At 42.8% G+C, this 25,021-nt stretch overlaps 1 protein-coding gene across 4 annotated transcripts in view; it reads right to left on the bottom strand.

Annotated features, from left to right (window-relative positions):
• LOC124014120 (GRAM domain-containing protein 4-like) overlaps positions 1-25,021 on the bottom strand; it is a 73,572-nt gene that overhangs the window by 38,244 nt on the left and 10,307 nt on the right. For 2 of the 4 annotated variants that reach the window (XM_046328840.1, XM_046328841.1), the window contains exon 3: positions 14,760-14,880. In XM_046328840.1, the coding sequence (XP_046184796.1) occupies positions 14,760-14,880 (121 nt within the window). Of the gene's footprint in view, positions 1-14,759; positions 14,881-15,121; positions 15,826-25,021 lie in introns of those variants that run through there. The other 2 variants (XM_046328842.1, XM_046328843.1) reach the window with 2 other exon arrangements.

Here is a 25,021-nt window from a genome sequence, read left to right as displayed (position 1 = left end):
TGTAGCAACAGCTCTATATTTTCTGGTCTAATGTAAATTTCGACAGGAGTGGGTTTTATACTCACTGAGAAAATGGCGGTCCATGACAACGACATAATGTCTATGCTCACTTGGTTAACTTTATATGAAAATCTTCTAAATGAGAAAGTATGGGTTAACATCACATCTTTTCACAAATAGTCTCATGTTCAAACATATACATTTCACAATATTTAGATGTGAACCCCATAATTAAGAAGTGTACACAACCAAAAGACACCGTAACGAGTGTTCTGTCCTTCATGAGATCACCAAATGAAACAATTGTCATGTGTCCCTTAAGTGTCCACGGACCACTCCCACATTCTCAAAAATAGAAATATTGTTTAAATATTTAAACTTTAAGTCCAAGGGCCTCTCTGTGTTCCACAGTTTAGATTCCAATCTCAAACACAACAGAGCATAGAGGCAATGTATTTTATGACCGCCATAAAACAGCCGACGTCCCGCTCTTTCACTCTACGAGAGAGAGCACGCTGTAGAGCAGCCTGTCGACAACTTGGCTGGTAAGCCTGTCAACATGTCGTTTTGACAGTGCCTCCCGAGTGGCACAGCAGTCTAAGCCAGTGCTAGCCGTGTTACTACAGATCCTGGTTCGAATCCAGGCTGTGTCACAGCCGGCCATGACCGGGAGATCCATGAGGCGGCGCACAATTGGTCTAGCATGGTCCGGGTTAGGGGAGGGCTTGGCCAGCTGGGAAGTCCTGGTACCATCGAGTGACTCCTGTGGCGGGCCAGGCGCATGCACGCTGACACGGTCGCCAGGTGTATGGTGTTTCCTCCGACACATTGGTGCGGCTGGCTTCCGGGTTAAGTGGGTATTATGTCATGCAGCAATGCGGCTTGGTACGGTCATGTTTGGAGGACGCGCGGCTCTCGAACCTTCACCTCTCCCGAGTCCGTACGGGAGTTGCAGCGATGGGACAAGACTAACTACCAATTGGATACCACAAAACAATTTAAAGACGAAAGCAAATGCAATAATCATGGGGCTAGCTACTAAACACCCTGCTACTACAAGGCAAAGTTGTGAGAGACACAGAGTAACATGCGCTTGAGCCAGGTAAACAGAAACAGACCGCTTAATTTACCATAGTGGTGGCGAATAAATGCAGTCTTTATACTTTCAGTGTAGTGAAAGTAGAGCTAACAAGGATGCTACCTAGCCATTGCGTCAAATACAGAGTATTGACTCGGTTTGTAAACCAAGAACGCGGTAGAAACACACAGCTAGGTCATCTTTAACAGGATCATTTAAAAAGGGATGGTGCTTCAATGGTGGTGTAACACTAGGGAAAAAAACAGCACCGCTCGTGTTAACCAAACAAACTGAATGGGGGTTGACAGCTAAAACACCTGTGGTGCCGTTAGCCCACTAGCTAGCGAAGACATGGGAATGTTCAGCTAACTCTGAACAATGGGAACCGATGGGGAGCTAGAGACCACAGGTAAAAGTAGCCAAAACTAGTGGAAACCTGCGGGATGCTAAAGCAGTAGCTAGCGAGCTATCAATGCTAATTGCTTGTAGGCCAGGCCTACAATTAAGAGCTAATTGTCTGAAGAAAGCTACTTAACGAGCCAGTAACCAAATAGACTTGTGACGAGGCAACGAATGGAGATACCAGGGCATTATATAGATTGGCCTGTTAGAAGTGCTTGAATAAGGCTTAACCAATGACATATAGTGAGATCTGAGTTGACTGAAATAACTACAATTATATTCTATATAAATTAAACTACTTGATGGTATATGCCCATGTTGTCATCATTCATATAACTTATTGAATATAGTTTAACTGCTGTGTGTATGCATTATTACAGCATTAGCCTGCTGACAACCAGGGAGATGCTGGAGGAGGATGCTGCTAGTTTGCAGCTAGTTTGCTGCTGCTTACTGTTTTATGTATTGAGCTAAACTCCTTATATAATTTAAGCATCCATTGTGCAATGTCGTGATATCTGCAGTACTAAATGCTAAAAGGAGGCATCTGCCTGCAGAACCCAGGCTGCAGAGTCAAGAAGTACAGACACACCCCCGACAACCACACATAACAGGCTGCAGCAATAGAAACCAAACCAATGACTGTGCAGAAGCGGAATATGCAGAACAGGGAGGTAGAACAATTAAGCAACCCACCTACCTGCTATGATAGTCATAAAAATCGACTAGTAAGCACAAAACACAGTTTGTGCCTCCAACAATGACTCAGCCCCTATCAGATAAAACCCTGATAATCTATTACATGTATTGCAACTGAGCCCCGGAGTGTTCAGCTTCTCTTTTCTACATTTTCCTAATTACCAAAAAGATCAAGCGGCCTAGTAGACATCTGATGTCTGATCCTATTCACATAGTTACCTCACACATATTTCTTAACGACTTATCAGCTACAGTGCTTATCAACCATTAGCACACAGGGCTAATACTGTTAATAGACTCAATAGACACACTCTAGGCCAGTTCCATAATAGGGTCTTGAACCTTCCTGTAGTCTAGCTGTGGTCTGGTAGGGGCTTTGGCCTAGCTATGGGCTGTTATTTTTAAGAGTCTCTTACTGACTTATAAACACAAGGCTAATACTGTTCCCTGTTCAATAGCCACACCTAAGCCATTTGGGCTCTCCTGTGATAGAGGCAGAGAGGCTGGTAGGACAGGGTGCCAGGTAGCCAGGTACCCTAAAGGTTGGGACAGTAACCAAAATATTGCTTGTTCGACTAGGTGAGAAATCTGTTGATGTGCCCTTGAGCAAGGCACTTAACCCTAATGGCTCCTGTAACTCGGTCTGTATAAGATCGTCTGAAATTACTAAAACGTAAATATAGTTTGTGTATGGTATGGGCTTTAGCCTAAGTATGCTATCATATAGGCTTTAGTTAAGCCTAGCAATGGTATGGACTTTGAGTTCCTTCACACAACCAAGTAATCTTTAACCCACCAACTGGAGTCCCAGTGTTTTTTCTGCGATGCAGTCTGGCTTCAAAACTGAAGGTTCTAAATTAGATCTGCTTTTGACAACAAGGAGTATTTTGCATCTTTTTATTGATCTGGCTAAAGGTTTGGAATCAGTTAGGCACTGCATCCTGCTCAACAGACTCGTCGATCTAGGGTTCTCAGAAAATTGTCAAGCCTGTTTTGAAAACTATTACGTGTCAAATCCGAGGGCCTGCTGTCCCAAACACTGCTCGCTGTGTCTATTAACAAATGTTGTGCATGCGGCTAGAAACTCCCTCATCCACCTTTATGCTGACGACAACACTATCCTGTACACAACTGGCCCCTCCCTGAACACTGTGCTGACAACCCCACAACATAGCTTTAACATCCAGCGTGCCTTCTCTGACCTTCACCTACTCTTCAATACCACAAAAACAATATGCTCTTCAACCAGAACCTACCTCAACCTGCATGCCATCTTAACATTCTCACCACGAATGGGTCAGAGCTAGAGTATGTCGACACATACCTTGGTATATGGTTGGACTGCTCACTCCCAATCCATACACACGTCACCCACCTTCAGTCGAAAGTTAGAACCAATTCTGGATTTGTACTGTTACAAAACATCATTCACCCACTTTGCCAAGCACACCATCCAGCCAATTGGCGATGTGGTTTTACAGGCTTGCCCCCTAAACCCCCCTCAAACTAGACGTAATTTATCACACTGCTATCCGCTTTGTTACCAGTGGTCCCTGCAACACACATCACTGGCCCTCGTAGGCAAGTCTCCCCTCTACCTCAGCTCACTCCTCAATATCTCCACTACCGATAGCAACCTGCGCTCTGGTAAATGTATCACACTGGTCATTCCCAAAGCCTGCACTTCCTTTGGCCATCATTCATTCCAGTTTTCCTCCGCCAATGACTGGAACGAGCTGCAAAAGACCCTCAAAACTTGACACATTCATCCCACTACACTTCAAAAACATTAACTGCTAACTGATCAAGATTCCTGCTGATCATTAAGTCTTTTATTTAACTAGACAAATCAGTTAAGAACAAATTCTTATTTACAATGACGGCCTACCCCGGCCAAACCCTCCCCTAACCCGGACGACGCTGGGTCAATTGCGCGGTGCCATATGGGACACCCGATCAAGGCCGGTTGTGATATAGCCTGGAATCAAACCAGGGTCTGTAGTGACACCTTTAGCACAGATGCAGTGCCATAGGCCACTGCGCCACTCAGGAGCCCTGCTGTGTTGCCTTGGACCCACTGTACATTTCTTATTGTTGTATATTTGATGTACATTTTATTTTTCCTCTGTAAAGCATTTTATTTATTTTTTAATGGTATTGTGTATTGCCCTGTTCACTGGTTTCAGTTCTCAATTGACTTACCTGGTTAAATAAAGGTGAAATCAAATCTTGAATGAACTCCGCTGTCCCGCTCTTTTGTCACATACTTACTTCCGGACTTTATTGTCCCCATGGGAAGATGTTGTTGCAGTGTCATGTACACATTTAAAGTGGTGTTTAAATACAAAACAAAATTGACAATACAACTTTCATAACACTTACACACCAATAAAAATAGTAAGAAACATTAAAACATTAAATAAAGAAAAGACTAGCCTGCTGGCCTTACGGAGTCAATAGGAACAGTCGCCCGAGCTATTTAGGAGGGAGATCACACCTGGCATTGTCTCGTTGTTTTTCCTGCTGAGGGGTGCCCTATACCTGCGCCCAGAGGGGAGTAATTCAAAGTCCAGGTACAGGGGGTGACTTGGGTCTAAAATTATTTTGTGAGCCTTACGGAGGGCCCTGACCTTAAAGATCTCATCCAGGCCTGTCTACATACACATGGTTAGCAGATGTTAATGCGAGTGTAGCGAAATGCTTGTGCTTCTAGTTCCGACAACGCAGTAATAACCAACAAGTAATCTAACAATTCCACAACTACTACCTTTACACTTGTGTGTGTGTGTGTGTATAAGGGATAAAGAATATGTACATAAAGATATGAGTGATGGTACAGAACGGCATAGGCAAGATGCAGTAGATGGTATAGAGTACAGTATATACACATGAGAAGAGTAATGTAGGGTATGTAAACATTATATTAAGTGGCATTGTTTAAAGTGGCTAGTGATACATTTTTACATCAATTTCCATTATTAAAGTGGCTGGAGTTAAGTCAGTATGTTGGCAGCAGCCACTCAATGTTAGTGGTGGCTGTTTAACAGTCTGATGGCCTTGAGATAGAAGCTGTTTTTCAGTCTCTCGGTCCCCGCTTTGATGCACCTGTGTCCTTGATGATCTTTATGGCCTTCCTGTGACATCGGGTGGTGTAGGTGTCCTGGAGGGCAGGTAGTTTGCCCTCGGTGATGCGTTGTGCAGACCTCACTACCCTCTGGAGAGCCTTACGGTTATGGGCGGAGCAGTTGCTGTACCAGGCGGAGATACAGCCCGACAGGATGCTCTCGATTGTGCATCTGTAGAAGTTTGTGAGTGCTTTTGGTGACAAGCAGAATTTCTTCAGCCTCCTGAGGTAAGTGGCCAGAGATTTGAGTCTGCTGCCAACCTAGTCTCTCTATGTTAGTGATGTCTGTGTAACAGTGTGGGTGGACCAATTCAGTTTGTCCGTGATGTGTACGCCGAGGAACTTAAAACTTACTACCCTTTCATTGTCGAAATAAAAAGCGCTAAATACATTGAAAATCATTGAACCGTTCACACACAGTACATGCCTCTGCTCAATGGTGTCTAAGTAGTAGCATAGTGCGCCTTGGTCAACAGCATCCAAGTGCTGCACTGTGTCAATGACTCTGGTTAGTCCGACAACAGCACTAGCTAAAATGGTCCCTGTAGAACTGAAATGAAAGTAGTGATTGAGTATTGATATTGTCAACTAAATGTGGTAAAGGTGATAAGGCAACACAAAAACAAACAGAATCCCCACAACACAGACAATCCAGTTGTTCCCTCACTGGCTCGCCATCTCACATAGCAACACTGTATGCATTCCAAACGGCACCCTATATTCCCTACACAGCACAACTTTTGGGCCCTGGCCCAAACAGAACAAGGTGGGCTTGGATTATCATCCAGGTACTGGTGAAGACCACAATGCCTTCCTGCAACCTCCAGAGACTGCTCTACTCTGCCATATCTGCATCCTCTGCTGCAGAGGTCACCAGAGAAAGAGATGGGTGATGAGAAACCATGGGTGAGGGGGAAGCACTCACAGGGAATCGATGAAAAGTGAATTCATGAAAGGCGTAGATGGGAAAGAAGCCCATAAAGGCAGATCAGGGGGTGAGTTGAGCGCTTACAGCGAGTGACTTCAGAGGACTGAGTGACTGTCCTAGTAGCACATCACCTCTGACTGCACAGAGATTAGACGTCTTCCGCTTTAATCTGCTAGCCTCAAACAGTAAACATATAGAACTAGCACTGCAAAAGCAGCAAATAGCATCCAATTCCCTACATAGTGCACTACTAGAGCCTTATGAGGGCTGGTAAACTGTAGTGCACTACATAGAGAATAAGGTGCCATTTGGGACACACCTTCGTTGGCCGAGCGCAACCATTTCATCAGTATTATGAACCTTCATGGGTTCTATCAAATCCATGCTGCTATGTCTAATAGATGTGGTAAAAAGATCAATGGACTGCAGACCGCGGGAGATAGAAGGATGCCAGATTGTTAGACCAGATTTGTTGAATGTGCGCCAAAGTAGCTATTCGTCACATCAATCATGATTTACTTATTGTAACAGGCCCACAATGTGGTTACTACAGTCCGATTTTATATACATTTGGCTGTTATCGCAGCATAACATTTAGAAGTTGCCCCTTTTCAGGTTTAGAAGTAACTGCTAAATGCTAGCTCCTGTTAGTATAAGCTGGTAGCATAGCTAGCATACAGTAATCGGTGGTCATTTTGAAGTGTAATGCAGTTTATTGGTGATGACATGAACATGTACTGGGGTTGACATCCATACAAGCATTATACTCTGATTTTTTTTCTCAACATAGTGTGAAATACACAACCAGGAGAGAAAATGTATAGTTTTTGGTCGATTGATCTCTATCGCATGTATACAGATTGTTTCAGAGTTCTAGTAGCATATTAGCCTGTCTAATAGCTTGAGGTTGTTTCAGCTGTTCAGAGTGGGGCATCAGATGGACTATAGGCAATGCTATAGTCTAACCACTAGCCAGTCAAGGTCTCAGCCACTCAGACCCCACATACCAGTCTCTTTCTCAATTCACCTTGCTCCACTACCTCCACACACAACTGTGCAGAGATGAACACAAAAGAAAGCAGAGATTAACAGAAGAAAGCAAGGATGAACAGAGCAAAGTCCATTTAGCTGCTAATGGATTCTCCTGCTTCGCCGCTCCTACTGGTCCAATTACACTGGGAGGAAAAGAGGGGTAGAGGACAGGAGAAAGAGAGCAGAGGGGGGCTTGGTCAGGACCTGTATTACCCAGAAACAGATTCACTCTAGTTCACGAATACAACAGGCACCTACTGCCATTCAGTATGAAGTGTGCAGATATGCTTAGTCCCTGGCCTGACATCTCTATTCTGACCTTCAGCAAGGCAAAGCTGCCATGTTGTGACAGTATTTTATAGCATGCTAAACGCTAACTCAAACATCAGCTATGGAAGACTGTCATTGATAGCAAAGCAGAGTTTAATAATGCATGAGTATGTCCAGTACATATGCAGATTCTTATACAACAGTCCACCTTCCCTCTCCATACAGATCCTACACAAAACAGGAGTGAACTTGAAATGGCAAATTACCCTGAGAAAAGAGTGTGCTCAGTACTAATGACACAATGGTACTCAGCTCTGTAGACAACATTCATCAGGACATATGTCTGTCTAGATGAGTAGTGGTGATGAGACCATATTGTTATTAGATGCTGAGTCTCTCATCCATCTCTTGGTGTGTGAGTGAGTGAGTGAGTGAGTGAGTGAGTGAGTGAGTGAGTGAGTGAGTGAGTGAGTGAGTGAGTGAGTGAGTGAGTGAGTGAGTGAGTGAGTGAGTGAGTGAGTGAGTGAGTGAGAGAGAGACAGGCTCTTCATAGGGACCCTCTACAGGGCTGAGATGGACTACGCCTGATTAATTCAGCTAATGTCAGGAGAACAATAGCCGAGGGGATAAGAACAGACCGACAGAGAGAGACACACACACACTGAGCGACACAGGTCGAGCAATCAAGGAATATTGACACTGGTAGCAGCAGTCCTAGCTTTAGCTAAAAATGTGTAATCTGGCGTCTTGTTGGATTTGAGATCAAAATGTTTGGAGGCAACAGTACAAAATGTCACCTTTTATTTTGAGGTATTCTCATACATATCCATTTTACCACTTAGAAATTAAAGCATTTTGTGTCAAATCAAAAATCAAAACACATACACATGGTTAGCAGATGTTAATGTAAGTGTAGCAAAATGCTTGTGCTTCTAGTTCCAACAGTGCAGTATTGTCTAACAATTCCCCAACAACTACCTAATACACACAAATCTAAAGGGGTGAATGAGAATATGTACATAAGTATTTGGCCGAGCGGCATAGGCAAAGTGCAATAGATGGTATAAAACAGTATATACATTTGTTATGAATAATAAGATATGTAAAGATATGTAAACATTATTTAAGTGGCATTATTTAAAGTGACTCGTGATCTATTTATTAAAGTGGCCAGAGATTGGGTCTCTATGTAGGCAGCAGCCTCTGAGTTAGTGATTGCTGTTGAGCAGTCTGATAGCCTTGAGATTGAAAAACAGCTTCTGTCTCTCGGTCCCAGCTTTGATGCACCTGTACTGACCTAGTCTTCTGGATGGTAGCAGTGTGAACAGGCAGTGGCTCAGGTTGTTGTTCTTCTTCATCTTCTTAAACCTTCTGGCCTTACTGTGACATGGGGTGCTGTAGGTGTCATGGAGGACAAGGTAGTTTGCCGGAGAAGGTGGTGATACAGCCCGACAGGGTGCTCTCGTTTGTTCATCTGTAAAAGTTTGTCAGGGTATTGGGTGTCAAGCCAAATGTATTCAGCCCCCTGAGGTTGAAGCGGTGCTGTTGCCCCTTCTTCACCACACTGTCTTGTGGGTGGACCATTTCAGTTGCCCATGATGTGTACGCCGAGGAATTTAACTTTCCAACTTCTCCACTGCTGTCCCTTCGATGTGGATAGGATGGGAGGGGGGCTCCCTCTGCTGTTTCCTGAAGTCCACGATTACCTGTTTTGTTGCCATTGAGGGAGGTAAGAATGAGTAAGAATTCTCTTGGTAGGTAAAATGGCCGGAATTTGATTGTAAGGGATTTTAGGTCGGGTGAGCAGAAGAACTAGAGCTCCTGTATGTTGTTATGATTACACCATTAGCCATTAATCATGAAGCACACCCCCGCCCTTCCTCTTCCCAGAGAGGGGTTTTGCTCTGTCAGCACGATGCATGGAGAAGCCAGGTGGCTGAACCGATTCCGACAACATATCCCGAGAGAGTCATGTTTCCGTGAAACAGAGAATGTTCAAGCTGATGTCTCTCTGGAAGGCAACCCCTGCTCAAATTTCATCTACCTTGTTGTCAAGAGACTGGACATTGGTGAGTAGTATACTCGGGAGAAGTGGGCAATGTGCACATCTACGGAGCCAGGTCGCCACTCCGTCTGCGGCGCCGTTGTTTTGGGTCAGCTACTGGGATTAGATCCATTGTCCTGGGTCGTGGTTCCGAACAGAGGATCCGCTTCGGGAAAGTTGTATTCCTGGTTGTAATGTTGGTTGACGTTGCTCTTATATCCAATAGTTTTTGTTAGTTTATGTTATAAGATTTCCTGGGGTAACAATGTAATAATAATACATTAAATGTTTTTATAATACTGTATAGTTTCCTAAGAACTCAAAGCGAGGCGACCCTCACCACCAACTTGAAGTCCACTCATTTGAAGGTGTCATAAGGTCATACCCCCAAAACATGCTAAACTCTCACGATTACCAATAACAGGGAGGTTAGAATTTTGGGGGGTATGATATTTATGCATCTGTAACTTTGTCACTCATTATTCACAATTCATTCATGATTGTCACATCACCAGTTTACTAACCACAGCTCCTGGCAACCCATTATTACACACACCTGCGCCTCATTAGGCACACCTGGACTTAATCACTTCCCTGATTACTTGCCATTTATTTAGCCCTCCGTGTTAATCAGTCTTTAGATGTTATCATCTCTCGTTCAGTATACTTCTCATGTTGGTTCTTTTGTATCTGTTCCATATTAAAAACATACTATCTGCACCTGCTTTCTGACTCTCGGCGTATATGTAACAGATTATCCGTAATCATGTGTCATGACGCTAGCCCTTTCAGTGAATTGCCTAGCAGAGATGTGAACAACCCCCTCCCCTATTGGGAAGGTCAGGTTTACAATTTAACCCCCACATCATAAACTGGGTAAAGAGGCTCTCCCTGGCCATGCAGTGAGTTTCACAGTAGAACTTCTACTACATCACAGAATTTGAGAACTGAACAATATCCATATTTTGGAGAATGTGTAAACGGTCGGTGGAGAAGCCAGCTACGACCCGGTCCGTTTTGTTTCATGTTTGTGACCTCATGAAAGACAATACAGCCATATTACCTTAACTCGGTTTATACAGGTGCCTCCATTATGAAGTTTGCATCTAATTATTGTATAAAATTAAACTATAAGTGAAAAGTGATGTTAAACCTTTAATGTGAGAGAATTGTATTCACTTTAAAGTTTAACTAAGTCATTGGCCTGCCCCCATGAGCACAGACATGATCTGGCGTCATGGAACCACCTTTTCTATTGTTATGAATAAAACCCCCTCCTGAGAAAATCCTCTTCAGACCACACATGCTGAGGTGGCACAGGTTTGAGTACCAAGACTAAGCAAAGCCACAGCGTGAGCTGTGATTGCGAATAGTTATTGAATTTCTAACCATACCACATGGAGCATTGGCTACACGGCTGGAAATAGTTAAACTGAGACTATCAATCCCCACAGAATATGAGCAAATCTTGGATACTAGTCTGCAGCTAGAAATTATGTAAACCTGGGACGAGAATACAGACAACCGCCGAAACATTCTTTGAGAACATTTCTGAATGGTACGCTGAAGAATCCATTCTAACCACGAAATACTGATCTTCAGGGAAACTCGGATGAACTCTCCATCAGACGGACAAGATAATATATACATTGAATGCAATTATTCCCGAATGAATGAGCATTCATGCGCAAAGGGTTAGCATTTCAATGAATATAATTGAACTGTGTAATGATCCCTTTTGTCTTTCCCGCTTCTTTCTCAGTCCGCACCCACTTCCCTTTGTCCACCAAGCCGTCATATCGGCTCAGCCCACTAGGGGATCTTCCTTATCATTGTTAGTAACCAATAGCTACTGTTGGTTTAAGCATTTCTGTGATTAGTTAGTAAATAAATTATTAAGCCAATTGGTGAATGGATGATTCATGGTTTAGGCTGGGTTCATGCAGATAACCAAGAATCCTACAACGTTTGAAATGAGACTAACGTAAGGTAAAGAATAATTAATTAATAGAAGATTGATCAGATATTAAAATATCTGAAGTTATATTCGGAAAAATATAACTTTGTAATCTGAAGATTTTCCATGGTACCAACTTCCTAGTTGATTACATTTACATGATAAATTTAATCCCGTAATAAAAGTTAGATAATTGATTTGATAAAATAAGTCTTCACCTTCAATGATGCCAAAGACATGACACATGGTAGCATCCACATGAATGTAGAAGTGTTCAGAAATATATTCTAATTTACAATCAAAAAGTGACTCCAAAATGCCACATCATTATTTACCATTCATTTCTATTTGACACAACATAATCCGAAACACAAACTGCATATGCATCCAACAAGTTTGTTGAGTGCCAAGCTTGAAGTAGTCATTGCATGCTAGGAATATGGAACCAAAATAGTACAATTCTGACTAACAGACATGTAGATGGGAATCAACCAGTGCCCGAGCACCTGCCCTTCTAAGATTATTTTGAGTGAGTGAGACTGAATGAGCATGAAAGCCAACACAATTGAATTTGCTTCTCCTCAGGCTACGGAGCATCCCAAATCCCTCTTCCATTACTCCCAAGATTATTTTTTATGAATATGTTTGGAATGTAACAATTTGCTCATCAAATTAGCAAAAAAATAATATGTTTTTAAATGTAACTTTTGCATGTTATTTCAGTTTACAAACATATATATTTTTATAGAAACTTAGATAATAAAACCGCATACAAATATTATGGTCTCTTTTTAGCTTTCTTACGGCAGGTGTTTCAGTCAAACTCCACGTTCTGCGGTGGTGGGACAGCCAGGTTTAGGGTGATTGGCTCAGTGTTCTGTTACTCATGGGGACACCAGGTCACCTCAATCTATGGGGAGAGCTCAAATTCAAGCCCCTTGGACGCTGCCATAGATTTACATTAGAAGTGCACATCCAAGAAGGCTCAATGTCATTGGCCACAGATAAAATGGCATAAAAATCACATCTACCATAGCGTTGATTGGACTGATCATGTCAACATCTAACTTTCAAAGTCTTAGTTAGCAGTCATCATGAATCAAGTCGATCTACTGGCAAACCCTTCTCTATCCTTGTCATAATGAAGAGAAATTATAGATAACATATGCTCATTGGCCATAAACATTAACCAACAAGTTGGAAATCTCAAACTCAACAATGAGTGTTTTGTAAAGCAATCACTTGCCTGCTATTCAGTGGAGTGGGTGCATGGTCCAAGTCTGGGTTTATGATCTCTTTTCCAAGCTTAAAAGGTTATAGACATTCACATGCCAGAAAAAGTTGAATACATTGGCCACGCTGCCAATCCAGCATGACTTCTACCACGTTCAAAAGAACTGGAAACTCAGAAATCTCAGACTTCAGTGAGTTCAAGACAATTGGGAACTCAAGTGCTTCACCCTAACAATTTGGTCCCTTCCCCCTCACAACTTAGCCTACTGTTCTGAATTGTTGGTGCACATGTAGCCTATAGCCTGTTTTAGAGAAATGTAATCATTGAACATTGTAAGAGCTTTCATTGTCTGCTTATATGTCCCTCTTATTTATCCTACGGTTCTGACTTGGTGTACAGGGAGAATACTGTCACCTCTTTCCCCTGTTGCAGTATATTTCAAGTGCTGAACAAAGTTATATTCACTACGTCCATCCGAACTTGCTCATTAAATGTCTTAAATAGAAATGACAGATTGCCTCTTATTTGCTTGTCGTCCCTCATGTCATAGTTTGTACATCTCAATTGTCAGTAGAAACCACATTTGTTTTACGCAAGTCAGCAATATCAGCTGTTTTTTTAAAGGCAGTAAACGATACCAGACAAGGCTCCGCTGACAACCAGGTGAAGCAGTGGTAAGGATTCACTCCACGGTGCTATAATGTAGGCCTTAACAGTTTGTGGGCACCGTTTGTCACCATTATAGTGAAATTAATGTAAGTGTTCCATTGTGGCATGCATTAACAAAAACATTTACATGCCAAAATTGCCACTGGTAAGAGGCACATCAGCAGCAGAAAAAATATATATATAATAATTGGGGGACAGCATAGCTAGCTAACTAGCAGATTTACATCATCATCATCCCGATGTCTCAATCATGTCTTTAGGAGGCATTGTCATTAGCTTGCTTACATAGTCTGATGAGCGAGTGTTGCAAAAAATAAAAATTCCACTACAGAGGCAGTTGGTATGTTAAGAATTATGGAAGTTTATTTCTGTGTGCTGTTTTTATTTATTTATCTTTTTAAATAATGTTTTTTATATATTTTTTTACACCTGCTGCCTCCCCCCCAGCCCTGACACACTAAGTGAGTAATCCAAATACTTGACACCTTCAAAATGTGGGGATAGATACATAGTGCTTTCATTTCTAAATGATAAAACAGATAGATATGTATGAAAATACCCTAAAATAAAAATGTGATATTCTGTACTGTCACCACATAAAACAAAATGCTGGAGTAGAGAGCTAAAGTAAACATTTTAGCTTCACTATCCAAATAAATACTAGGGGAGTGTATATTAAGTACTGCAACTTTAGCCATAGCTTTAACCATATAGCTTTAGCTTCACTGTAGCAGTATAGCTTTGGAAATATAGCTTTAGCCCTGGCAATTAGCAATAACCTATAGCTTTAGCCATATAGCCTTAGCAATAGGCTTTAGTCATACAGCTTCAGCAATGCAAGCTCACACTCTCAGATGGAGAGGTACACTGGCAGACCTGTGGATGGAAACACTGAACGCATGCACGTACGTCAGCTACACGTGGGGTAACCCACCCACACAAACAGCACAGGCCACTACACCGTAGTGAAGGCTTGGTACAGTGTGTACCCATCCCTGAGTGGGGTTAAATGGGGCAGGGCAGCCACATTGGCCAGAGGCATTAGTGGCTGACCCAGCGCAGAGGTGTGTGAGAAAGAATAAACATGAGTTGGCACAATTGAATGTGCTCCCCCTCAGGCTACGGCGCATCCCAACTCCCTCGTCCATTCCTCTCCGCCACCCATCCCTCCACCATCCTCTTTCCCCGTTAACAGTCAATCCTCCAGCCCCTCCCATTCTCACCCTGACTCACCAATGAATGTGCACAAGCAGATAGCTACTACAACAATGGAGGATGAATAAACAGCTAAAAATGTGTTACGAGTTGTTAAGGTTACTTACGTAGGAAGTGTTTCTCCAGTAAGGCAATCTCTAGATGACCCTTCATCTCATTTAGCCGGTCTGACTCGCTCCTCTGGAAGTCTTGAAATGCTGCAGCCATGGTGAGAGCCACCGAACCCGCCTGCACAGAGGAGATATGCACGTTCATACAGGCGTAATATCAACGCACACAGACTGGAAGAACTGAAAGGCGGCCTAGATGGCGAGAGCCCCAGAACCGGTCAAAGCAAGAACAACAGAGGCAAAACTGATATTAATACAGGCATGACAGCAACACACAGGTACACACGCCAAAACATGCATGAGTGACTTTCAACAAAACATGCATGAATTAAAAATTGACACACGCATCACACACACACCATGGCGGAGTAGCTATATCTCCAGTATGATGACTCACAGGCAGTGCGTTTCCCTCCCGTTTGGAAACGCGTTGCAAAGGAGATCCCTACCGACTGACTGTCTGTCCTCTAGTCTAAACACTACACTGATGACTCAACCACTCTCCCTAACTGACTGACTCAGATCTTTAGACCACGTAACCGCATTACTCCATAGATTACCAGACTAATACCAGGTGAGCGAGATGGTGAGAGGGGAAGAGTGGAGGAGCAGATGAAAAGTGTCAAGAGAAAGCGACAGAGTGTGGAAGCTACCGTGCTGTGTTGCTATTGTGAGCCACTGCAGGTTTAGCAGCCACCAACTGACCAACGCAGGCAGGGTGTCCCTTTAAGAGGCTCCCGCCACAGACAAAGACACACACGGACAAACACATACACTGCAGCAGCTTCTTCTCCCTGCAGCAGTCCTGACTGCAGCGTGTCTTAATCTATTATGCTGCCTGTCAAGTCCACGAGAGACACACACACACCGCATGAGAAAGCGAGAACAAGGAATGAGTAGAGAGAAAGGAATGAAGGAAAAATGCCCTACTTAGGATGCAGCCGGGATGAAGAATAAAGACAGACAAATTAAAGACTAAACAGACAGCCTTCGCTCTGTAGCTCAAATGTCAGAGAGAGATGGCGAGAAGGAGGATCGAGGGGAGACGGGGGGAGGACAACAATAGAGAGGGATGATGAGAGTGAGGAGAGAAAGAGCGAGCTGGAGAGGGGAGGGGCTAGACTGGGTGGGTCTGAAACAGGAAGAGGATTTGGAAGTAAACACCTAAGTCATGTGATCTGGTCCTGAGGGGCAAAGAAGAAGCAGTGCAGAAATAGCACTGAGGAAGGAGCAGTTGTGTGTGTGTGTATATATTTTATATATTAATTCAACCTTTATTCTAATTTACAATGATGGCCTACCAAAAGGCAAAAGGCCTCCTGCGGGTGCTGGGATTCTAAATTTAGGACAAAAAAACACACCGCATGATAGAGACACCACAACATTATATAGAGACCAAAGGCAACACAGCATGGTGTGTGTGTGTGTGTGTTGGGGATCGTTGCAGCAGAGCCCAGGATCTTAAAGAACTAGGACCCTGCATAGACAGAGAACCTTTGTTGGGCCAACTCTTTGAATTACTGGGAGAGGCATATTACTGGCATCTTCATTTACTTCATTTACATTTACTCCCTTCAGTTCTATGCTTCTACGATTGCGAAAGTAGTTTTTCAGACAATGACTAGAAAGTCAGCAGCAACCTCACACATACAGGTGGCACGGAGCTGGTCTCATGACTGTTCCTGGGCAGAAAATATATATATAATTATTAAGCTTGGGCCACATACCGTTTATCTGGTTATTTTGAAATATCGACAGTATGACTTTCGATACCGGTTTTGTTGTGGGTACCCATAAACCCCCCCTCCTTAGTTATAGGTGCCACTGCTTAAACTTAAAATATAACTATAAGAAATCTAAGATGACAAATATAACAAATAATTTCCCTAGCTCAGTGCTCTAGCTATCCTTTCATTTGCTAACTAAATGTTAAGATGAAGCTTTTTGGTTACACCAAATACATTCAATCCCCTCCTGGATCAAGATCCCTGTTGCCTAAATAGGTGTGTGTACATTTGTTTTATAAATCATAAAAATATTGTTTTGTACAAAAGTGTGAAAGACCAGGCGTTCTTAATGTTTTGTACACACTTGGCAATCTCTCGCCCAGCTTCATGAGGAATGCTTTTCCAACAGTCTTGAAGGAGTTCCCACATATACCAAACACTTGTTGGCTGCTTTTCCTTCACTCTGTGGTCCAACTCATCCCAAACCATCTCAATTGGGTTGAGGTCTGGTGATTGTGGAGGCCAGGTCATCTGATGCAGCACTCCTTCTCGGTCAAATAGCCCTTACAGTCTGGAGGTGTGTGTTGGGTCATTGTCCTGTTGAAAAACAAATGATAGTCGGACTAAGCACAAACCAGATGGGATGGCGTATCGCTGCAGAATGCTGTGGCAGCCATGCTGGTTAAGTGTGCCTTGAACTCTAAATAAAATCAGTGTCAACAGCAAAACACCCCCGCGCTTCATGGAGGGAACCATACATGTAGAGATAATCTGTTCACCTACTCTGTTTCACAAAGACACGGCGGTTGGAACCAAAATTCTCAAAATTGGACTCATCAGACCAAAGGACATATTCCCACAAGTCTAATGGCCATTGCTTGTGTTTCTTGGCCCAAGCAAGTCTCTTCTTATTGGAGTCCATTTATAGTGGTTTCTTTGCAGCAATTCGACCATGAAGGCCTGATTCACGCAGGCTCTTCTGAACAGTTGATGTTGAGATGTCTGTTAAGTGTTTGGGCTGCAATCTGAGGTGCAATTAACTCTAATTAACTTATCCTCTGCAGCATTGGTAACTCGGTCTTCCATTCCTGTGGCGGTACTCATGAGTTACATCACAGCGCTTGGTTTTAGCGACTGCACTTGAAGCTTTCCAGATAGACTGACCTTCATATCTTAAAATGAACGGACTGTCATTTCGCTTTGCTTATTTGAGCCGTTCTTGCAATAATATGGACTTGGTCTTTTACCAAATAGCCCTTCTGTATACCACCCTTCCAGTTAAGTCAGTTAAGAACAAATTCTTATTTACAATGACAGCCTACCGGGGAACAGTGCCTTGTTCAGGGGCAGAACAGATTTTTACCTTGTTGCTGGATCGAATCCCTGAGCTGACCTTTCGGTTACTTGTCCAACGCTCTAACCACTAAGCTAACTGCCACCCCTTTTAACTAGCAATACCTGTTAACTGAAATGCATTCCCGGTGACTACCTCATGAAGCTGGTTGAGAGAATGCTAAGAGTGTGCAAAGCAGTCATGAAGGCAAAGGGTGGCTACTTTAAATAATCTAAAATATATTTAGATTTGTTTAACCCTTTTTTGGTTGCTACATGATTCCATATGTATTATTTCATAGTTTTGATGTTCACTATTATTCTACAAAGTAGAAAATAGTCAAAATAAAGAAAAATCCTTGAATGAGTAGGTGTCCAAACATTTGATTGTATCCATCCATCCACACTTGTTCTGTTTCATGGCACCCCTTATGTAAAGTTCCAGTAATACAGTACAGAAACGGTATGATAAAACTGGATACCGCCCAACCCTAATAATTATATCTGTGGCAGGAAATTAAACCTTCAATCAAACCACAAGCTGGCTACATACATGGTACATTTGATGTTTGGTTAAAGGGGAAAACAATTAGCCATAAATATCCACAATTAAAATCTAGGTGTGGGTTTCAGCCCAACGGGAGAGCGTTTCCTGATCATGACTCATCGGTGCTGTAGCAGGTGTCGCATCATCAGCGGATTGGCATAAAAATGGTTTTGTCCAATTGAAGACCATAAGACACCAACAGCACAGAGGCAGACCACTCACAATCAGACCCTGTGGGACATCAGAGAGCACGCATAACAGAAACATATCATCCCTATTAGAACATTCTAGCAAAGATCAATGACAGATCAACCCACCTGGGCTGCTGTGATGGGAGGGAGTGAGGGAAAAAGAATGGATGTTTTATAGCAGAAAACATTGAGAGGACACAATTTTTTCCAGCTCTAATGCCCAAGTTGGATGTGTGCAAAACAGTCTGTTCATATAGGGAGCAATAAGGGCTCCATTAGCAAGCTGTAGGATGTACCCCTCAGGCATGGCCTGATGAAGAGCAGAGTAGCTGGACTGGACTGCTATACAGTCTGCCAGACAGACTACTAAGGTAGGCGCCTGTTCGCGGTGATAATTCCTTCCATGTTAGAAGGTTAAGCAAATAGACAGTGCCTTAGCAAAGGTCTGGAGTTCAAAAAGCAAGTCTAGTCTTACCTCTGTCTGCCAGAAAAGACCGGTGTTTCTACTGCTTTTATTCCTCTTGGTTCGGTTACAGGCCATGCAAATGACTTGCAAAACACTCCTGCTGAGATTTGCTCTACTTAGAAGGGGATTAAAATGGGCAAAACCATAACATTACAGAATCATGGAATAGATTCATGGATTGATCCGAGAGCGAGTCATCAGCTATTACAGTATTCCTGCTCAATACAACCAAACCGGATAGTTCCATAGTTAAGCTAAATATGGATTAGAATGCGTCGGTGACTTGTACCTTTGCAGAAAGACTTCAAAATCAGGAATGAGGACAGTGGATTGACATGTGGATAATCACTTGCACCTACAATCTGTGTTGTATGAGATATTGAATGAGAGCGAGATAGGCCGTTCAGGAACGACCTGAATATCTCAGCTGAGGAATTGCCTCCCGTCATGTTATTTGTTTTGGCTTATTCTCCCCTAAGCTACAGACCGGCTGAGACATCTTATTGAGCTGAAAATAAACATTTACTCCACTTCTCATCCATCAATAGCGTTCTCCTGTCATCATCTAACCCACAGAGACAAGACAGAAAGGAGAGACAGAAAAATGGAGGAAAACAACTATTTTTGTATCCTCTGATGTCAGAGGCCATCAGGCATAAGGTGATGTAACACTAACACCACAGTAACCTGAAGCAGCAGCAGTACTCTAGGCAACTGGCGTGGCAATGGTTGGTGACCCAGTATCTCTGGCACTGGTCCTAGTGCAGCCTTAAATCACAGAGGGAGGACATTTTGAGTGTGCTGTGGCCAGGGGATTAATACTCGTGACCAGGGCCTCTGTGCCAGTTAACCAGTAAGAGTAGGGGTGTGAAACTCATTTCCCCAGGGGCCGCACTCAGTCTTCACCAAGGTCTGCAGGGCAACACTTCATTTATTATACTTCCTTGCCCTCAAAATTAGCTAAATACATATTTTTCCATCACTTTTGGAACTGTCGATGCTTTCCCAACTGTCTAGATTTAGTTGAGGACTGTTCGCAAGCAGCACAAAGTAAACCAACCACAAATGTAGGTCCATTAAGTCTACACAGTTTTGATATGGTTTTAGTCATTTCAAAGTCAACAGAAGCCACCTGAAAAGCCACCTGCGGACCAGATTGAAAGGGCTAGAGGTCCGGGCCTTGAGTTTGACATGCGAGTTAAAGGTTACGCACAGGGGAATGGGAGACTCAATAGTCTAGAGTCCTACTCTCCTTGTTTCACCTTCCTAGCCTGTATATGTACCAAATGCCCCCGTCGGACTCATCTGCTCTGACAGGCGCAATAAGGGGAGAAACAGGGAGAATACAGCGGAGGGTAAAGTATGTGTATACAAAGCCTTCGGAAAGTATTCAGACCCCTTGTCTTTTTCAGTCAATCTACATACAATACCCCATTACAAAACAAAAACTTAATTTAAAAATGTATACAAATTAGCAAACACTTCTGAAATATTACATTTAAAAGCCACCTGCGTACTTTGTTGAAGCGCCTTTGGCAGCGATTACGGTCTCAAGTCTTCTTGGGTATGACGCTACAAGCTTGATACACCTGTATTTGGGGAGTTTCTCCCATTCTTCTCTGCAGATCCCCTCAAGCTCTGTTAGGTTGGATGGGGAACGTTGCAAAGGGTCGGAAACATTCAAGTTCAATTTCCAGAATTTTCCCAGAAATTTTCCATGGGAAGTTAAGCCTGGGGATTTGGGGAATTTTGCTTAAATTCATCAAAAAAAAGTTAGCTTATAACAGTGAACCTTTTTTTGAGAATCACATGTACATGTGATTCTCAAGATCTTGCACAGTAATGAGATGCTATTGAGCCCAGACTACTACACTGTCTGAGCCAAGGACTACATGCTTTCTGGTAAGTTGATTACAATACTGGGTGGGGTGAATATATTTAATTACATACAGTGGGGAGAAAAAGTATTTGATACAAAGCATGTAGAGGTCTGTAATTTTTATCATCATAGGTACACTTCAGCAGGGATTTTGGCCCACTCCTCCATACAGACCTTCTCCAGATCCTTCTGGTTTCGGGGCTGTCGCTGGGCAAGACGGACTTTCAGCTCCCTCCAAAGATTTTCTATTGGGATCAGGCAACTCCAGGACCTTGAGATGCTTCTTACGGAGTCACTCCTTAGTTGCCCTGGCTGTGCGTTTTGGGTCGTTGACATGCTGGAAGACCCAGCCACGACCCATCTTCAATGCGCTTACTGAGGGAAGGTTGTTTGCCAAGATCTCGCGATACATGGCCCCATCCATCCTCCCCTCAATACGGTGCAGTCGTCCTTTCCCCTTTGCAGAAAAACATCCCAGAAGAATGATGTTTCCACCTCCATGGTTGGGATGGTGTTCTTGTGGTTGTACCCATCCTTCTTCCTCCTCCAAACATGGCGAGTGGAGTTCAGACCAAAAAGCTCTATTTTTGTCTCATCAGACCACATGACCTTCCTCCTCTGGATCATCCAGATGGTCATTGGTAAACTTCAGATGGGTCTGGACATGCGCTGGCTTGAGCAGGGGGACATGGCGTGCGCTGCAGGATTTAAGCCATGACGGCGTAGTGTGTTCCTAATGGTTTTCTTTGAGACTGTGGTCCCAGCTCTCTTCAGGTCATTGACCAGGTCCTGCCGTGTACTTCTGGGCTGATCCCCTCACCTTCCTCATGATAATTGATGCCCCACGAGGTGAGATCTTGCATGGAGCCCCAGACCGTCATCTTGAACTTCTTCCATTTTCAAATAATTGTGCCAACAGTTGTTGCCTTCTCACCAAGCTGTTTGCCTATTGTCCTGTAGTCCATACCAGCCTTGTGCAGGTCTACAATTTTATCCCTGATGTCCTTACACAGCTCTCTGGTCTTAGCCATTGTGTAAAGGTTGGAGTCTGTTTGATTGAGTGTGTGGACAGGTGTCTTTTATACAGGTAACGAGTTCAAACAGGTGCAGTTAATACAGGTAATGAGTGGAGAACAGGAGGGCTTCTTAAAGAAAAACTAACAGGTCTTTGAGAGCCGGAATTCTTACTGGTTGCTAGGTGATCAAATACTTATGTCATGCAATAAAATTCAAATTATAATTACTTAAAAATCATACAATGTGATTATCTGGATTTTTGTTTTAGATTGTCTCTCACAGTTGAAGTGTACCTATGATAAAAAATTAGACCTACATGCTTTGTAAGTAGGAAAACCTGCAAAATCGGCAGTGTATCAAATACTTCTCCCCACTGTATATGATTTTTTGTTAACTAGTAAATAGTAGCCTACAGCAAGTATTACATGCCATGCCCTTCTCCCCCGATTGCTCAGTTTGGACAGGCCGCCGGCTCTAGGAAGAGTCTTGGTGGTTCCAAACTCCTTCCATTTAATGGAGGCCACTGTGATCTTGGGGACCTTCAACGTTGCAGACATTTTTTTGGTACCCTTCCCCAGATCTGTGCCGACACAATCCTGTCTCGGGGCTCTACGGACCATTCCTTCGACCTCATGGCTTGGTTTTTGCTGACATGCACTGTCAACTTTGGGACCTAATAATATAGACAGGTGTGTGCCTTTCCTAATCATGTCCAATTTTTAGAATGCACCAGAGCTCAATTTCAAGTCTCATAGCAATGGGTCTGAATACTTACGTGAATAAGGAATCTTATTTTTCTACATTTTAAAATCATTTTCTGCTTTGTCATTATGGGGTATTGTGTGTTGATTGCTGAGGATTTTTTATTTATTTAATCCATTTTAGAATTGGGTTGTAAAGTACCAAAATGTGGAAAAAGTCAAGGGGTCTGAATACTTTCCGACGGCACTTTATATGAAGTGAAAGGACTGTGAACACAACGACTGATTGTCTTTTCCTGAGGCCTCCTCCAGTCAGTGACCTCTCACACCCTCTCAGTGAGCAGCTGCCCACATGCCTGGCATAGAAACACACAGGGCGGGTAGCCTGCGACATCCACACACACAAAACGTACACACACAAAATGTGTACACTAAAGTCCTAACTCTGTTTAAAATTAGAAAATCAGCAGATGAGCACAGGAAACTGACCTCTGAGGAAATTAGACAATCAAGTGACCAATCTACTGTTTCAATATGGGGGGGAAAACACTAACTGGCTGATGGTACATGAAGCATGAAAAAGTCAAGATGACAGTGCAGTTTAAAATATCCCGTTGAGAAAGTCCAAACACTGAGATCATCAGCAGTAATGATATATTAAATTGGCAAGCAGGGCCCATAAATTCAGAGTAACCATGGTGGCTGAAAGCCTATAAGAGGTTGTGTGTGTGTGTGTATGTGTACTCTGTATCCCTCCCTCCATCCAACTCTCCCTCTGAGGAATGAGTAGAGTAAACAGGAAGAACGCCTATCAAACCACCCTGTGCTTCCTTTTCTCTTTCCCTCCCACTCTTGCTGAAGTACGTTCTCCATTAAGTCTCCCTGAGGGATAAGTAATCAACTTCACTGGAACCCGTCTCTCACACACACACACACACACACGTCTGTAGCAACATTAAAACAGTCTCTTTGCTTTCCCCAGGAGGTGCTGGAGATGTTAAGCTAAGATCAAACTTCGGTCTGCAAAGTAGGCTAGATGTGTGGGAAAACACGTCTGCCAGTAGGAGCTTTTCGGGGAAACATCAAACGGAGGACAAGCGGAACATTTCAGTGGAAAGAAAAAAATAGAAAATGTTCTGTAGGCTACAGTCAGATGGTGGAATGATTTTGTGCCCAATTTACACTACCGTTCAAAAGTTTGGGGTCACTTAGAAATGTCCTTTGTTTGAAAGAAAAGCTATTTTTTAATTCATTAAAATAACATAAAATTGATCATAAATACAGTGCAGACATTGTTAATGTTGTAAGTGACTATTGTAGCTGGAAACGGCAAATATTTTTTATGGAATATCTACATAGGCGTAGAGGCCCGTTATCAGCAACCATCACTCCTGTGTTCCAATGGCACGTTGTGTTAGCTAATCCAAGTTTATCATTTTAAAAAGGCTAATTAGAAAACCCTTTTGCTATGATGTTAGCACATCTGAAAACTGTTGTACTGCTTAAAGAAGCAATGAAAAAAATAAAAACGGGCCTTCTTCAGACTAGTTGAGTATCTGGAGCATCAGCATTTATGGGTTCGATTACTGGCTCAAAATGGCCAGAAACAAAGGCCTTTCTTCTGAAAAAGATCAGTCTATTCTTGTTCTGAGAAATTAAGGCTATTCCATACGAGAAATTGCCAAGAAACTGAAGATCTTATACAACGCTGTGTACTACTCCCTTCACAGAACAGTGCAAACTGGCTATAACCAGAATAGAAAAAGGAGTGAGAGGCCCCGGTGCACAACTGAGCAAGAGAACAAGTACATCAGTGTCTAGTTTGAGAAATAGACACCTCACAAGTCCTCAACTGGCAGCTTCATTAAATAGTACCCGCAAAACACTAGTCTCAACGTCAACAGTGAAGAGGCGACCCCGGGATGCTGGACTTCTAAGCAGAGTTCCTGCCCAGTTTGTGTACTTTAGCCCATCTTAATCATTTTCTTTTTATTGGCTTATCAGATATGGCTCTTTAAACTCTTAAAACAGGTTTAGACATTTTTGAAAGTCTATTAAAAAAATAGAAACACACTACCGGTCAGAATGTTTAGAAAACCCTTTATTTTGACTATTTTCTACATTGTAGAATAGTAGGGAAGACATCAAAACTATGAAATACCACACATGGAAACATGTACTAACCCAAAAAGTTTTGAGATCGAGATTCTTCAAAAGCCACCCTTTGCCTTGATGACAGCTTTGCACCCTCTTGGCATTCTCTCAACCAGCTTCATGAGGTAGTCACCTGGAATTAATTTCCATTAATAGGTGTGCCTTCTTGAAAGTTCATTTGTGGAATTTTTTCTTCTTAATACACTTAAGCCAATCAGTTTTGTTGTGACAAGTTAGAGTGGTAT

This window comes from Oncorhynchus gorbuscha, linkage group LG25, assembly GCF_021184085.1.
Source record: "Oncorhynchus gorbuscha isolate QuinsamMale2020 ecotype Even-year linkage group LG25, OgorEven_v1.0, whole genome shotgun sequence".
NCBI lineage: Eukaryota > Metazoa > Chordata > Actinopteri > Salmoniformes > Salmonidae > Oncorhynchus > Oncorhynchus gorbuscha.
Note: the sequence above shows the minus strand (reverse complement) of the source record. Positions and strands in the feature narration are given on the sequence as shown.